The sequence below is a fragment of the Amblyraja radiata genome, chromosome 1, assembly GCF_010909765.2.
Source record: "Amblyraja radiata isolate CabotCenter1 chromosome 1, sAmbRad1.1.pri, whole genome shotgun sequence".
In the NCBI taxonomy this organism is placed as follows: Eukaryota; Metazoa; Chordata; class Chondrichthyes; order Rajiformes; family Rajidae; genus Amblyraja; species Amblyraja radiata.
Window position 1 is genome coordinate 138,607,614 of NC_045956.1, and position 12,021 is coordinate 138,619,634.

The window sequence follows — 12,021 nt, forward strand, 5'->3', positions numbered from 1 at the left end:
GTGTGTGAGCTAATGAGATTAGTTTATCTAGGCATCATGTTTAACGCAGACATGGCCCATTCCTGTGCTGTACTGTTCTATGTTCTGTGAGTCAGTTGAGAGTCAGCCATATGGATGAGTCTGAGGTGATAGATTTCCCAGACTGAGTAAGGAATGAAAGACATAAGTGAACCAGAAGGATTTTTGTGGTATTTACATAGTAATCATGCTGAGATGTGTATTCTTTCTAATTTTTGGACAACTGCCGTGTCCGAGATTTAAACTTATGTCCGTGGATCAAAAGTTGCAAACGCTATCTCTGATTCTATTAACCCCTCTTGTTGTCATTCCCTCTAAGGAAAGGGAACGGCAATGTGAGAGGTTAATAGAATCAGAGCTAGAGGAAGGATGCCCTGAAGATGCACATTGGTAGCTAATTAGCCACTGTCGCGAGCGGATGGGACGTTGAAGGATGAGAAGCCGAAGCGAAGAAGTGGAAGCCAAGATACCGAATGGAAACATCACCGAAAAGCCAAATAACCGAATGGACACGATGCCTAAAAGCCAAATAACCGAACGGACACGATGCCAAAGGGACAATACGCAGAACAGACATGACGTCGAAAAGCCACGGTCCCCGGGGACGGGATTTGTCCAAGACCTATTTGTCAGTGATTGGTCCAGACCCCCGCGTCCATCACATCACTGACTGGGGGGAGATGGGGGGGAATTTTTAATTTCCTTTCACCGCTTTTGGACTTTCCTGAATATAAAATAAAACCCCGCTCTCTCTCTCTCTCTCTCTCTCTCTCTCTCTCTCTCTTTTTTTTTTCCAGGAATCATTTGGCGTTTTGCAAAGACAACTGCATCAGCAATTCCTTCCTATTGAAGAAGAACCCTGGCCCGAAACAACTCCGAATCCATTCCCTCCACAGATGCCGCCTAGCCCGCTGAGTTCCTCCAGCCCTCTGTTTTTTATTTAACTCGGAAATTGATGATAGACACAAAAAGCTGGAATAACTCAGCGGGACAGGCAGCATCTCTGGGTAGAAGAAATGGGTAACGTTTCGGGTAGAGACCCTTCTTCAGACAATCACAAGTACTCTCGCCGACAAGAGTTTAGTTCAGTCTGAAGAAGGGTCTCGACCCGAAACGTCACCCATTCCTTCTCTCCAGAGCCGCTGCCAGTCCCGCTGAGTTTCAGGAAAGTCCAAAAGCGGCGAAGGAAAATTAAAAATCCCCCCCACCCTCCCGTCTCCCCCGGCCAGTGATGGACGCGGGGGTCTGGACCAATTGCTGACAAGGTCCTGGACAAATCCCATCCCCGGAGAAGTCATGTCCTTTCGGCGGCTTTTCAATGTCATGTCCATTCTGCGTATTGTCTTTTCAGCGGGGCGTCCGTTCGGGTTCGTATCCTTTCGGCGTTGTGCCCTTTCCGTTATTTGGCTTTCAGACCTCATGCCCTTTCAGTTTTTGGCTTTTAGGCATCGTGCCTTTTTGGTTATTGGCTTTTAGGCGTCGTGTCCGTTCAGTTATTTGGCTTTTTGGCGTTGTGTCAGCTCGGTTATTTAGCTATTCGGCGTCGTGTCCGTTTGGTTATTTGGCTTTTTGGCGTCGAGTCCATTTGGTTAATTGGCTTTTCGGTGTTGTGTCCGTTCGGTTATTTGGCTTTTCGGCGTTGTGTCTGTTTGGTTATTTGTTTTTTTTGGCATAGTTTCTGTTCGGTATCTTGGCTTCCATTTCTTCGCTTCGGCTTCTTGTCCTTCGACGTCCTGCCTGGGTGCCGGCCACTATTGCCCCTGAACTGAAATGAAACTGAAACTGAAACTGAACTGAACTAATGTGAAGGTAAATGGGTAGAATCTAGGGGAAATTGAAGAAAATAAATTAAAGAAATTAATGTACGATTGGTGTAAACAGGTGGTTGTTGACTGGCATGGATTTGATAGGCCGAAAGGCCTTTGTTTGAGCAATATCTCTCCACGATTCTATAAACCTCCAACTGAAAATGTTCAAACTAAATCTAGCGTGATATTGATAGTATGGACAATTACACCTTTCAATCTCTTCAGATTGCCTGAATAGTTGACAGGATATCGTGACGAAGTTAAATAATTGTGATATATATTTAACTTTTTTTTGGATTTGATTGCAAAAATAGATTATCCACCTATTCTAAACATCAGCTTTGAGGAATATTAGGCACACATGTTTTATGTATGTAGAGATTGAGGTAAATTATTAAAAATGAGCTAAATTTGACGAGGTGAGAGAAATATTAATAGTATGGAACAATTTCTGAAATACAGTATTTCTCTTTTGAGGGAGAGTGATGAGGAATGAATTTATGCTCTTTATTTTAGTAGAACAAAAGGCAATCTCATTGAAATGTATTAAATGCCAGCGGGCCTTGATAAGGTAGATTCAGGAATAGTGTTTTCCTTGGCTTAGATTGATAAAAGTGATGGTCAGCATCTTAAGATCAGAGGTCACCGATTCAGGAATGAACTGTAAATAAATGTATGCACCCAAAGGTAGAGAATGTTTGGAATAGCAAGAGAGTTATGGAGGCTCTGTCAACAAGTGTATTAAAGAAAAAGGTTTACGGATGTTTAGATGTTAAGGGAATCAAAGTATACCGCTTTTGGTCATGGACTTTTTCCATGTCGCCTCTCTTGCGGCCTAACACCATGGATTGGTACAGCCTTTCCCGGAGTCGGGCCTGGAGTTTCAGCAGCGGGCGCAACATGGACTTTTCATCGCGGAGCGGGCAACCCCTTGCCGAGGTTGCCAGAAGGGACTGCTCGATCACTGGCCCGTGGACTGTTAGAATAGAATAGAATGCATTTATTGTCATTCAAACCTAGGTTTGAACGAAATATCATTTCTACAGTTTTTTACATTACAAATTAATCCAAGACCCACACATAACACAGTTTACATAAACATCCATCACAGTGAGTCTCCAACATCTCCTCACTGTGATGGAAGGCAAAGTCTTTATCTCACATTGGTTTCTTGGGCCACTGGCACCAGTACTGGGACAGGGGGGATCTGTTCTGTAAGGACGGACTTCACCTGAACGGTGCTGGGACTGGGGTCCTGGCAAATCATATAACTAGGGCAGTAGAGAGGTCTTTAAACTAAGTAGCGGGGGGGAGGTATCAAGGGGGGTAATAACGGCAGGGGTAGAGGAAATAGAGCAGGGTATCAGTGGGGAAGCGGAAAGTCAAAATGTGACAGGAGACAGAATGTGTGAAGATAAAGCTCTAGATGTAAAAGGGGCAAAAATGGAAAGGAAGGGTAGTAAAAATCATCTGAAAGTGCTTTATCTAAATGCACGGAGTATTCGTAATAAGATAAATGAATTAACGGTGCAATTAAGTATATATAGTTATGATATCGTGGCCATTACGGAGACATGGCTGCAAGGGGATCAGGACTGGGAGTTAAATATAGAGGGGTACTCGACAATTAGGAAAGATAGACAGGAAAGAAAGGGAGGAGGGGTGGCCCTTTTAATAAGGGAGGGAATAACGGCAATAGAGAGGAAGGATATTGCGTTGAAGGATCAGGATAGTGAAACAGCTTGGGTACAGATAGAGAATAATAAGGGGAAAAAAACACTAGTGGGTGTAATTTATAGACCTCCAAATAGCTGTGACGCTGTTAGTCAGAACATAAATCTGCAAATAGTTGACGCATGTAAAAAGGGAACTGCTGTAATCATGGGGGACTTCAATTTTCATATTAATTGGGCAAACCAAACTGGGCAGGGTAGACTAGAGGAAGAGTTTATAGAATGTATTAGAGACGGGTTCCTAGAACAGTATGTCACAGAACCGACAAGGGGGGAGGCAATCTTGGATCTGGTCCTGTGTAATGAAGCAGGATTAATTAAAAATGTCATAGTTAGGGACTCGTTGGGAACAAGTGACCACAATATGGTCGAATTCCATATTCAAATAGAAGGGGAGCAGGTTGAAACTCAGGCTAGGGTGCTTAGTCTAAATAAGGGGGATTATGAAGGTATGAGGACTGAGCTGATCAAAGTTGACTGGGATAGCAGACTCAAGAATAAGACGGTACATGAGCAGTGGTGTACGTTTAAGGGTATACTGTATAACCTTCAAGAAAAATTTATTCCTATGAAGAAAAAAAGGGGTAAGGGTAAGAACAGTCAGCCATGGCTCAGTAAAACTATAAAGGATAGTATTCGGCTGAAGGCAAGGGCATATAAGGTAGCCAGAGATAGTGGGAGGGTAGAGGATTGGGAAGCATTTAAAGGTCAGCAAAAAATAACTAAGAGATTAATTAAGACGGGGAAAATAGACTATGAAAGGAATTTAGCGAACAACATAAAAACTAATAGTAAGAGTTTTTATAGTTATATAAAAAGAAAAAGGGTGGCTAAGGTGAACGTTGGTCCATTGGAGGGTGAGACTGGAGAGTTGTTGGTGGGGAACATGGAAATGGCAAAGGCATTAAACGAGTATTTTGTATCAGTCTTCACCATAGAAGACACAAAAAATATTCCAACGCTGGATAAACAGGGGGCGGTAGGAATGGAGGAGCTAAATACTATTAAGATCACCAAGGAGGTGGTATTAGGGAAATTAATGAGACTGAAGGAGGATAAATCCCCTGGGCCTGATGGATTACATCCAAGGGTCTTGAGGGAGATAGCGGTGGGGATTGTGGATGCATTGGTGATAATTTTCCAAAACTCCCTGGAGGCAGGAACGGTCCCAGTGGATTGGAAAATGGCCAATGTAACACCTATATTTAAAAAAGGAAGTAAACAGAAGGCGGGTAACTATAGACCGGTTAGTCTAACATCGGTGGTGGGTAAAATGTTAGAGACAATTATTAAAGAAACACTAACGGGGCACTTGGATAAACATGACTTCATCGGACAGAACCAGCATGGTTTTGTGAAGGGGAAGTCCTGTTTAACGAATCTGCTCGAATTCTTTGAGGAAGTAACAACCCGGGTGGATAAAGGGGAACCGGTGGATGTGGTATACTTGGACTTCCAAAAGGCTTTTGACAAGGTGCCACATAAGAGACTATTGCTAAAAATAAAAAATTATGGGATTGGGGGTAATATATTAGCATGGGTAGAGGATTGGCTAACAAATAGGAAGCAGAGAGTGGGGATAAATGGTTCATACTCGGGATGGCAACCGGTAACTAGCGGGGTTCCGCAAGGGTCGGTGCTGGGACCCCAGTTGTTCACAATTTATATAAATGATTTGGAGGAGGGAACCAAGTGTAATATATCAAAATTTGCGTACGATACAAAAATGGGAGGAAAAGTAGGGGATGAGGAGGATAGGAAGAGTCTGCAAAAGGATATAGATAAGCTAGGTGAGTGGGCAACAACTTGGCAGATGAAATTTAATACTAATAAATGTGAAGTCATTCACTTTGGGAAAAAAAATGATAGGGCAAGTTATTTTCTAAATGAGGAGGAGCTGCGTTGTAATGCAACGCAAAGGGATCTAGGGGTATTAGTACATGAATCACTAAAAGTTAGTATGCAGGTGCAGCAAGCAATCAGGAAGGCCAATGGAGTTTTGGCCTTTATTGCTAGGGGGATTGAGTATAAAAACACGGAGGTCTTGCTGCAGCTGTACACAGTATTAGTGAGACCACATTTGGAATACTGTGTACAGTTCTGGGGTCCATACTTAAGAAAGGATGTACTAGCCCTGGAGGCAGTGCAGCGAAGGTTTACAAGATTAATTCCTGCAATGAGGGGATTGACATATGAGGAAAGGTTAAGTAGGCTGGAACTCTACTCTTTGGAGTTTAGAAGAATGAGAGGCGATCTCATTGAAACATATAAGATCGTGAGGGGCCTTGATCGGGTGGATGCACCGAGGATGTTCCCAATGATCGGGGAAACTAGAACTAGGGGACATAGTTGCAGAATAAGGGGGGGCTCTTTTAAAACTGAGATGAGGAAGAACTTCTTCACCCAGAGGTTGGTTAATTTATGGAATTCACTGCCCCAGGGAGCAGTGGAAGCAGAAACTTTAAATGTATTTAAGACTAAAATAGATGGTTTTTTAGCTGCCAAGGGGATAAGGGGCTACGGGGAGAGGGCAGGGATATGGACCTAGGTATGGTTAGTATAGTAAGACCTGAGTGATCTCCTGGACAAGTGTCGATCGCCTGGATTGGGGTCGGAGAGGAATTTCCCGGATTTTTTTCCCGAATTGGACCTGGGTTTTTATCCGGTTTTTTGCCTCCCCCAGGAGATCACGAGGTTCTTGGGGTGGAGAGGGGTGATAGCGGTATAAAGGGGAGGGTAGTGTCTTGTGTTCTGTGTCTTGTGTCTACTGTTTGTGGGTAAGTGTGTCTGTTTAGTGTTCAGCCATGAGCGAATGGCGGTGCGGGCTCGACGGACCTGGTGGTCTACTCTCGCACTTACTTTCTATGTTTCTATGTCTATGTTTCCCTTTGTTCCTTCTCCCGTGGTCCAGCAGTCCAACTGCAGTGTCAAGGCGAACTGGGGCTCCGATGTTAAAGCCCTCGGCGGGCGATGGTAAGTCCTGAGGCCGTTTAAGCCACGCCGGACGATGTTAGGCCCCGGCTCCATGTCCTTAAACCCGCTATTCCAGCGGGAGAAGTCGCCGTTGCGGAGCTCGGAAAAGCGGTCTCCCACCAGGGACTTGGAGCTCCCGATGTTCCCGTCCATCGGGTCTGCGGCCGGTGCCTCCGAACTCCAAAGTCGGGTTGCAGCCGCACGCCACCACAGCTCTTCCCGCTCTGAAGTTGGCCAGCTCCGCGATGTCAGTTCCGCAGGCTCTGCAACTGGAGCCCTCGGGTTAGTCCCGGCTGGAGGTCGCCGCCGGCTCCACGATGTTAGGCCCAACGACATCTGAGACCAGACAGGGAATAGTCGGGCCCCCGCACAGGGAAGAGATTTAAACGGTTTCCCCCACAGCCCCCCCACCACCCCCCACATATACACAGCTAAAAAAAATATAATAAAAACTAACTCAAGACATACATTTAACAAGACAAAAATAAAAAAAAGACAGACGACTGTAGTCGAGCCGCTGCCTTTAGGCGCCGCCACTCCCACAAGCCTTACAGCCTAAAGCTGCGGTCTGCGGAGATTCTAGCTGTGGGCGCGGCGTCTGGAGCCTGGGACCCGTCGCTGGGGATCGCTGGAGAAGAGCTTCGACCACCGGCCTGTGGCCTACAACATCCTGAAGTCGCGGTGTCCGGTAGGGAAGCGCCGATCGGGACTTACCATCCCGACGAGAGGGCCTAGACATCGGGCTGCCCGCAGCGGCGACAGCGGAGGTTTATGGCCCTGACTACGGGGGAATAATGGAGATGAACTGACTGTACTTTGTGCCTTCCACCACAGTGAAGAATGCTGTGGTGGATGTTTGTGTTAAATTTTTATTGTGTATTGTGTGTTCTTTTTTCTATTGTACTGCTGCTGGCAAATTCATTTCACTGCACTTTATTGTGTATGTGATGAATTTGATTGATTGGTTGATTGATTGATTGATTGATTGATTGATTGATTGATTGATTGATTGATTGATTGATTGATTGATTGATTGATTGATTGATTGATTGGTTGGTTGGTTGGTTGGTTGATTGATTGATTGATTGATTGATTGATTGAGTGAGTGAGAAAGGTGATCCGAAAATTGTAGTGTTTTGTTTTGGCGTAGTTCCGGGATCAGCACGCACACAGAATCACAAACAAGATGAGAGTTTTAGTAATATGCTAGACCAAGTGGGACCCATGGGAGGGCTGGTCCCCAAACGCGGCGTCGGCGCTCACCCTAGAGACAGGCGCCCCCAGAGCTAATCACCCGTTCCTCCAACCTGTTCGCCCACGCAATATTCCACCACTCACCCATAGCCCCCAACTGCGGAGGCGAGGCTCATTTCCCCTCATCCCCCAACACTCCCTCCCCCTCCTCTTCACCCTCCCTCTTTTCTCCTCTCACCTCCTTCCCTCCTCCCTCCTTCACCTCTCCCTCTCCTTTCCCCAATCCTCAGTCACTCCCTCCCTCAGTCACTCCCTCCTACCCTCCATAACCTCTCTCCCCTCCCAATCCCTCTGACCCGTTGGGCCCCGTTTTCCCAATGCAATATTCAATCATGCACCCATTTCCCCAACGCAACCCGTTTCCACCACTCACCCATTCCCCCAATGCAACCCGTTCCCCCCAACGCAATCAATCCTTCCCACGTGGGGGGGAAAGGCAGTCAGCTCTTTCCGGAGCCAGTGAATGGACTCTACTTTTGGGTCAGTGTTGTCGCTCCCTGGAGCCAATCAATCCTTCACACGTGGGTGGGTGGGTGGGGGGGGGGGGGGGGGGGCAGTCGGTGCTTCCCGGAGCCAATGAATGGACTCGACCTTTGGGTCAGCGTTGGCATCAGGGGCAATAATCTCACTCTCTCCTTACTCCCCTTGAAGCAGCTGATCCCATTGTCTCTTTGTCACCTCTCCCTCCCTCTCCTTTGCCCTACTCTCAGTCACTCCCTCCCTCATCATTCCCCTTTCGCACTCCCCCACTAAAGACGATGTTTAAATAACATATCTTCTCCTCCCATCCCCCACTCCGCCAATTCTCATCGCTTCTGTATTGGCAGCCGAGACCCCATTGTGATGTCATTTTTGGTTGTCGGAATGTTCACTGCAGCTTGTGTACAACATGAGATTCCATTGTGATTGGACGACTGTGAGATGCCATTGTGACATCATCACTGGAAGCTGCTAGAAAAGTCTCCCACTCACTGGCTTTTTTTAAACTTTAAATATCAATAACATGTGAAATATGACATAATATGTGAAGAAACTTGATACTAATGACTGCAGAAAAGGTGGGGAGGGGTGGAGTGTGGGGGAGGGGAGTGTGTGGGGGAGAGGGGTTTGTGGGGTAGTGGAGGGGTGTGGGGGAGGGGGGTGCAGAGGAGGGTGGGTGTAGGGGAGGGGTGTAGGGGAGGGGTGGCTTGTGGGAGGGGGGTGCAGGGGAGGGGTGGTGTGAGTGTGGGGTGTGTGGGAGGGGTGGTGTAGGGGAGGGTGGTGTGTGAGTTCATTGGTTCCTGGCCACGGCTCTGACCGCACTCCTGGCTCCAGGACCCGGCTCTGGACTCACTCAGCTGCTCCCGTCCCTAGTGCCTATCGCTCTCACAGCCCCCGCCCAAAACTTGGTGCCTTGGAGCAGAGGCGAATGGTGAGTAAGGTAGTGAAAAACCCTCGCTATATAAGGTACCGTTTTGGCGCAAATTTAAAAACAACGCAGACCATAAGAGGTCAACATGAGAGTTTTAGTAAATGGATAGAAATAGATAGATGGATGGATGGATGGATGGATGGATGGATGGATGGATGGATGGATGGATGGATGGATGGATGGATAGATGATCTGTGTAAGTATATAGTCATAAATTTCACCTAGTTGGCCTCTCAGTTCAAAGGTCTGCAGCTCGTTTCATGAAAGTTTTAGTCATGCTTTTTATTTAATCAAAATGATTTCTCAAGCTTGTAGCAATGAGCAGCAGCTTACAGATAATCATTGAAAATTATATTACTGGTTAAAAAGTATGCAATCAGATCTATGTAAATATTTATCAATAAAAAATCCTTCAAAGAGACATTCTCCACCAATGTCATTTATACCATTTATAACAGGTGACAGTACTGCTGACAGTATTTCTACTTGTTTAAATTGGCCCTTTATCAAGCCTGACAAAAAAAACAAATTAGTGCGGATTATGCTGACAACTATGTAATGACTTGAATGCCTGCTGTACACTTTGTTTATGATGGGTTGTCCTGACCTGCAGAGGGCACTTCTCCACTCGCTTACATCATGTATATTAGTTTGAAGGACCTCATCAGTAAATGAGGTCTTCCTACACTTAGCTTCATTCAATTTGCTCGCCCCACTGCATCTATAATGGATGTTCGTTATGATACTGAGAGTTAATAAGTGACTTTGTTATTGCTTCTTTTCTGATCGGCTGCACCATTGCTCTTTAGTTGCAAACCATCTGGGTTCCAGAAATGCGTTATTTGTGATTCCGTGACTAGGCTGAAAAGAAAGAAAAAATATTGAATACCAAATCAAATCATTGTTTTCGGTGCAAAATAAACCCCTTTTATTATGATTATTGGAAAATGTGTATATTGATTTAAAACATTGTTAATGCTTAAATAAAATGCAGTGTCATCGAGTGATAGTCATAAAGCAAGAAAACAAGCCCTTCCGCTCAACTTGTCCATCCCAGCCTCTTTCCTAAAATGGAGTCAGTTCCTTCAACATTGCAGATAGACATAAAATGCTGGAGTAACTCAGCAGGTCAGACAGCAACTTTGGAGAAAAAAAATAGGTGATGTTTCGGGTTGAGACCCTTCTACAGGGTCAGGGGAGTGGGAAACTAGAGATATGAAAATGTACAAAGAACAAATGAACAAATCCATTGTTGGCTGCGGAGAAGGTGATAACGAGTGATACAAATAGGACAACCTAATTAGGACCACAGTGAAATGAGTAGGACAACTAGGGGGGGTGGGGGGGAGTGGGGGATGGAGGGAGCGGGAAAACAAATTACTTGAAGTTAGAGAAATCAATATTCCCACCAGCCGCAATTTGTAAACTGCCCATGCAAAATATGAGGTGCTGTTCCTCTAATTTGCACGTGGCCTCACTCTCACAGTGGAGGAGGTCCAGGACAGAAAGGTCAGTGGGAATGGGAAGGGGAGTTAAAGTGTTTGGCAACCAGGAGATTGCATAGGCCAAGATGGACTGAGCAAATGTGTTCAGTGAAATGATTGCTTATGCTGTTCTTGCTTGGTGTCGCCGATATATAGGAGTCCACACCTTGAACAGCGGATACAGTAGATGAGGTTGGAGGAGGTGCAAGTGAACCTCTGCCTCACCTGAAAGGACCATCGGGGTACTTAGACGAAGTCAAGGGAGGAAGTATAGGTCCAGGTATTGCACCTCCTGCGGTTGCAGGGGAAGGTACCTTGGAAGGGGTGGTTTGTGTGGGAAGGGATGAGTTAACCAGGGAGTCGCAGAGGGAACAGTCTCTTTAATATTGCAGCTGATTTCCAACCTAAACCAAATACCACAAATCTAAATCTGTTCCAACCGTGATATCCAGCAGATAATGCTGCGATTTTGTTTTCAAAGCCACGTGAAAGGAATGGAGGGTTATGGTCTGAGTGCAGGTAGATGGGACTAGGGGAGAATAAGTGTTCAGCACGGACTAGAAGGGCCGAGATGGCCTGTTTCCGTACTGTAATTGTTATATGGTTATATGGTTATTTAGCTACTGAGAACATTTTCGAATAATATTTTAAAATGTTGTTATGAAAGTAACAATCCAAGGGATTGTTACCTTAAAAAGAGTAAAGCCGCTGTCCCACTACGCGAGTTTACCCAAGAGCTCTCCCGTGTTAAAAAAAAATCAAACTCGTGGTACTTCATCACAAGTATTTTTTTACTCTTGGAAATTTTTTACACTGTTAAAAAAATTTCACGAGCTTTCGCGTTTCCCGCCGTTAGCGTTACAAGCCGCTACGAGACACCCACGAGCTCCGACGTCCCCGTTATGTACTTTCTACGTACTTACCACGAGTTTGATTTTTTTTAAACTCGGGAGAGCTCTTGGGTAAACTTGCATCGTGGGACAGGGCCTTTAAACATTGCTGATTCATTACAAATTAGGGAGGCTTATTTTAAATTGTTTCTACTTCTATCTTTGCAGGATATACTTGAAAATGAAAATATTAATCTGGATTGGGTATTCCGTTATTCTCTCATTAACGACATTGTGAAGGTAAGGCACAGGAGAACAAAACGTCTTAAAATTGTTTTGGAAAATCACACTCCAACCAGTTGCAATCATACTGGACCAAATAAAGAAAAAGCAAATCAAATGTTATGAAAGCAGATCTATAAAATGAGAAGAATGAAATGGTGGCTGTCATTGCAAGGTGTATGAAGTACAGAAACAGTGAAGTCTTGAAAGAACTTTATGAGGAGCTGA

The 12,021-nt window shown here is 45.3% G+C and overlaps 1 protein-coding gene across 2 annotated transcripts in view; it reads left to right on the forward strand.

The window, feature by feature from the left end:
* The window catches only part of npr2 (natriuretic peptide receptor 2), a 173,620-nt gene that overhangs the window by 111,860 nt on the left and 49,739 nt on the right, over nucleotides 1–12,021 (forward strand). For both annotated transcript variants that reach the window (XM_033031408.1, XM_033031400.1), the window contains one exon: nucleotides 11,740–11,811. In XM_033031408.1, coding sequence (XP_032887299.1) covers nucleotides 11,740–11,811 — 72 coding nt within the window. The remainder of the gene's footprint in view (nucleotides 1–11,739; nucleotides 11,812–12,021) is intronic.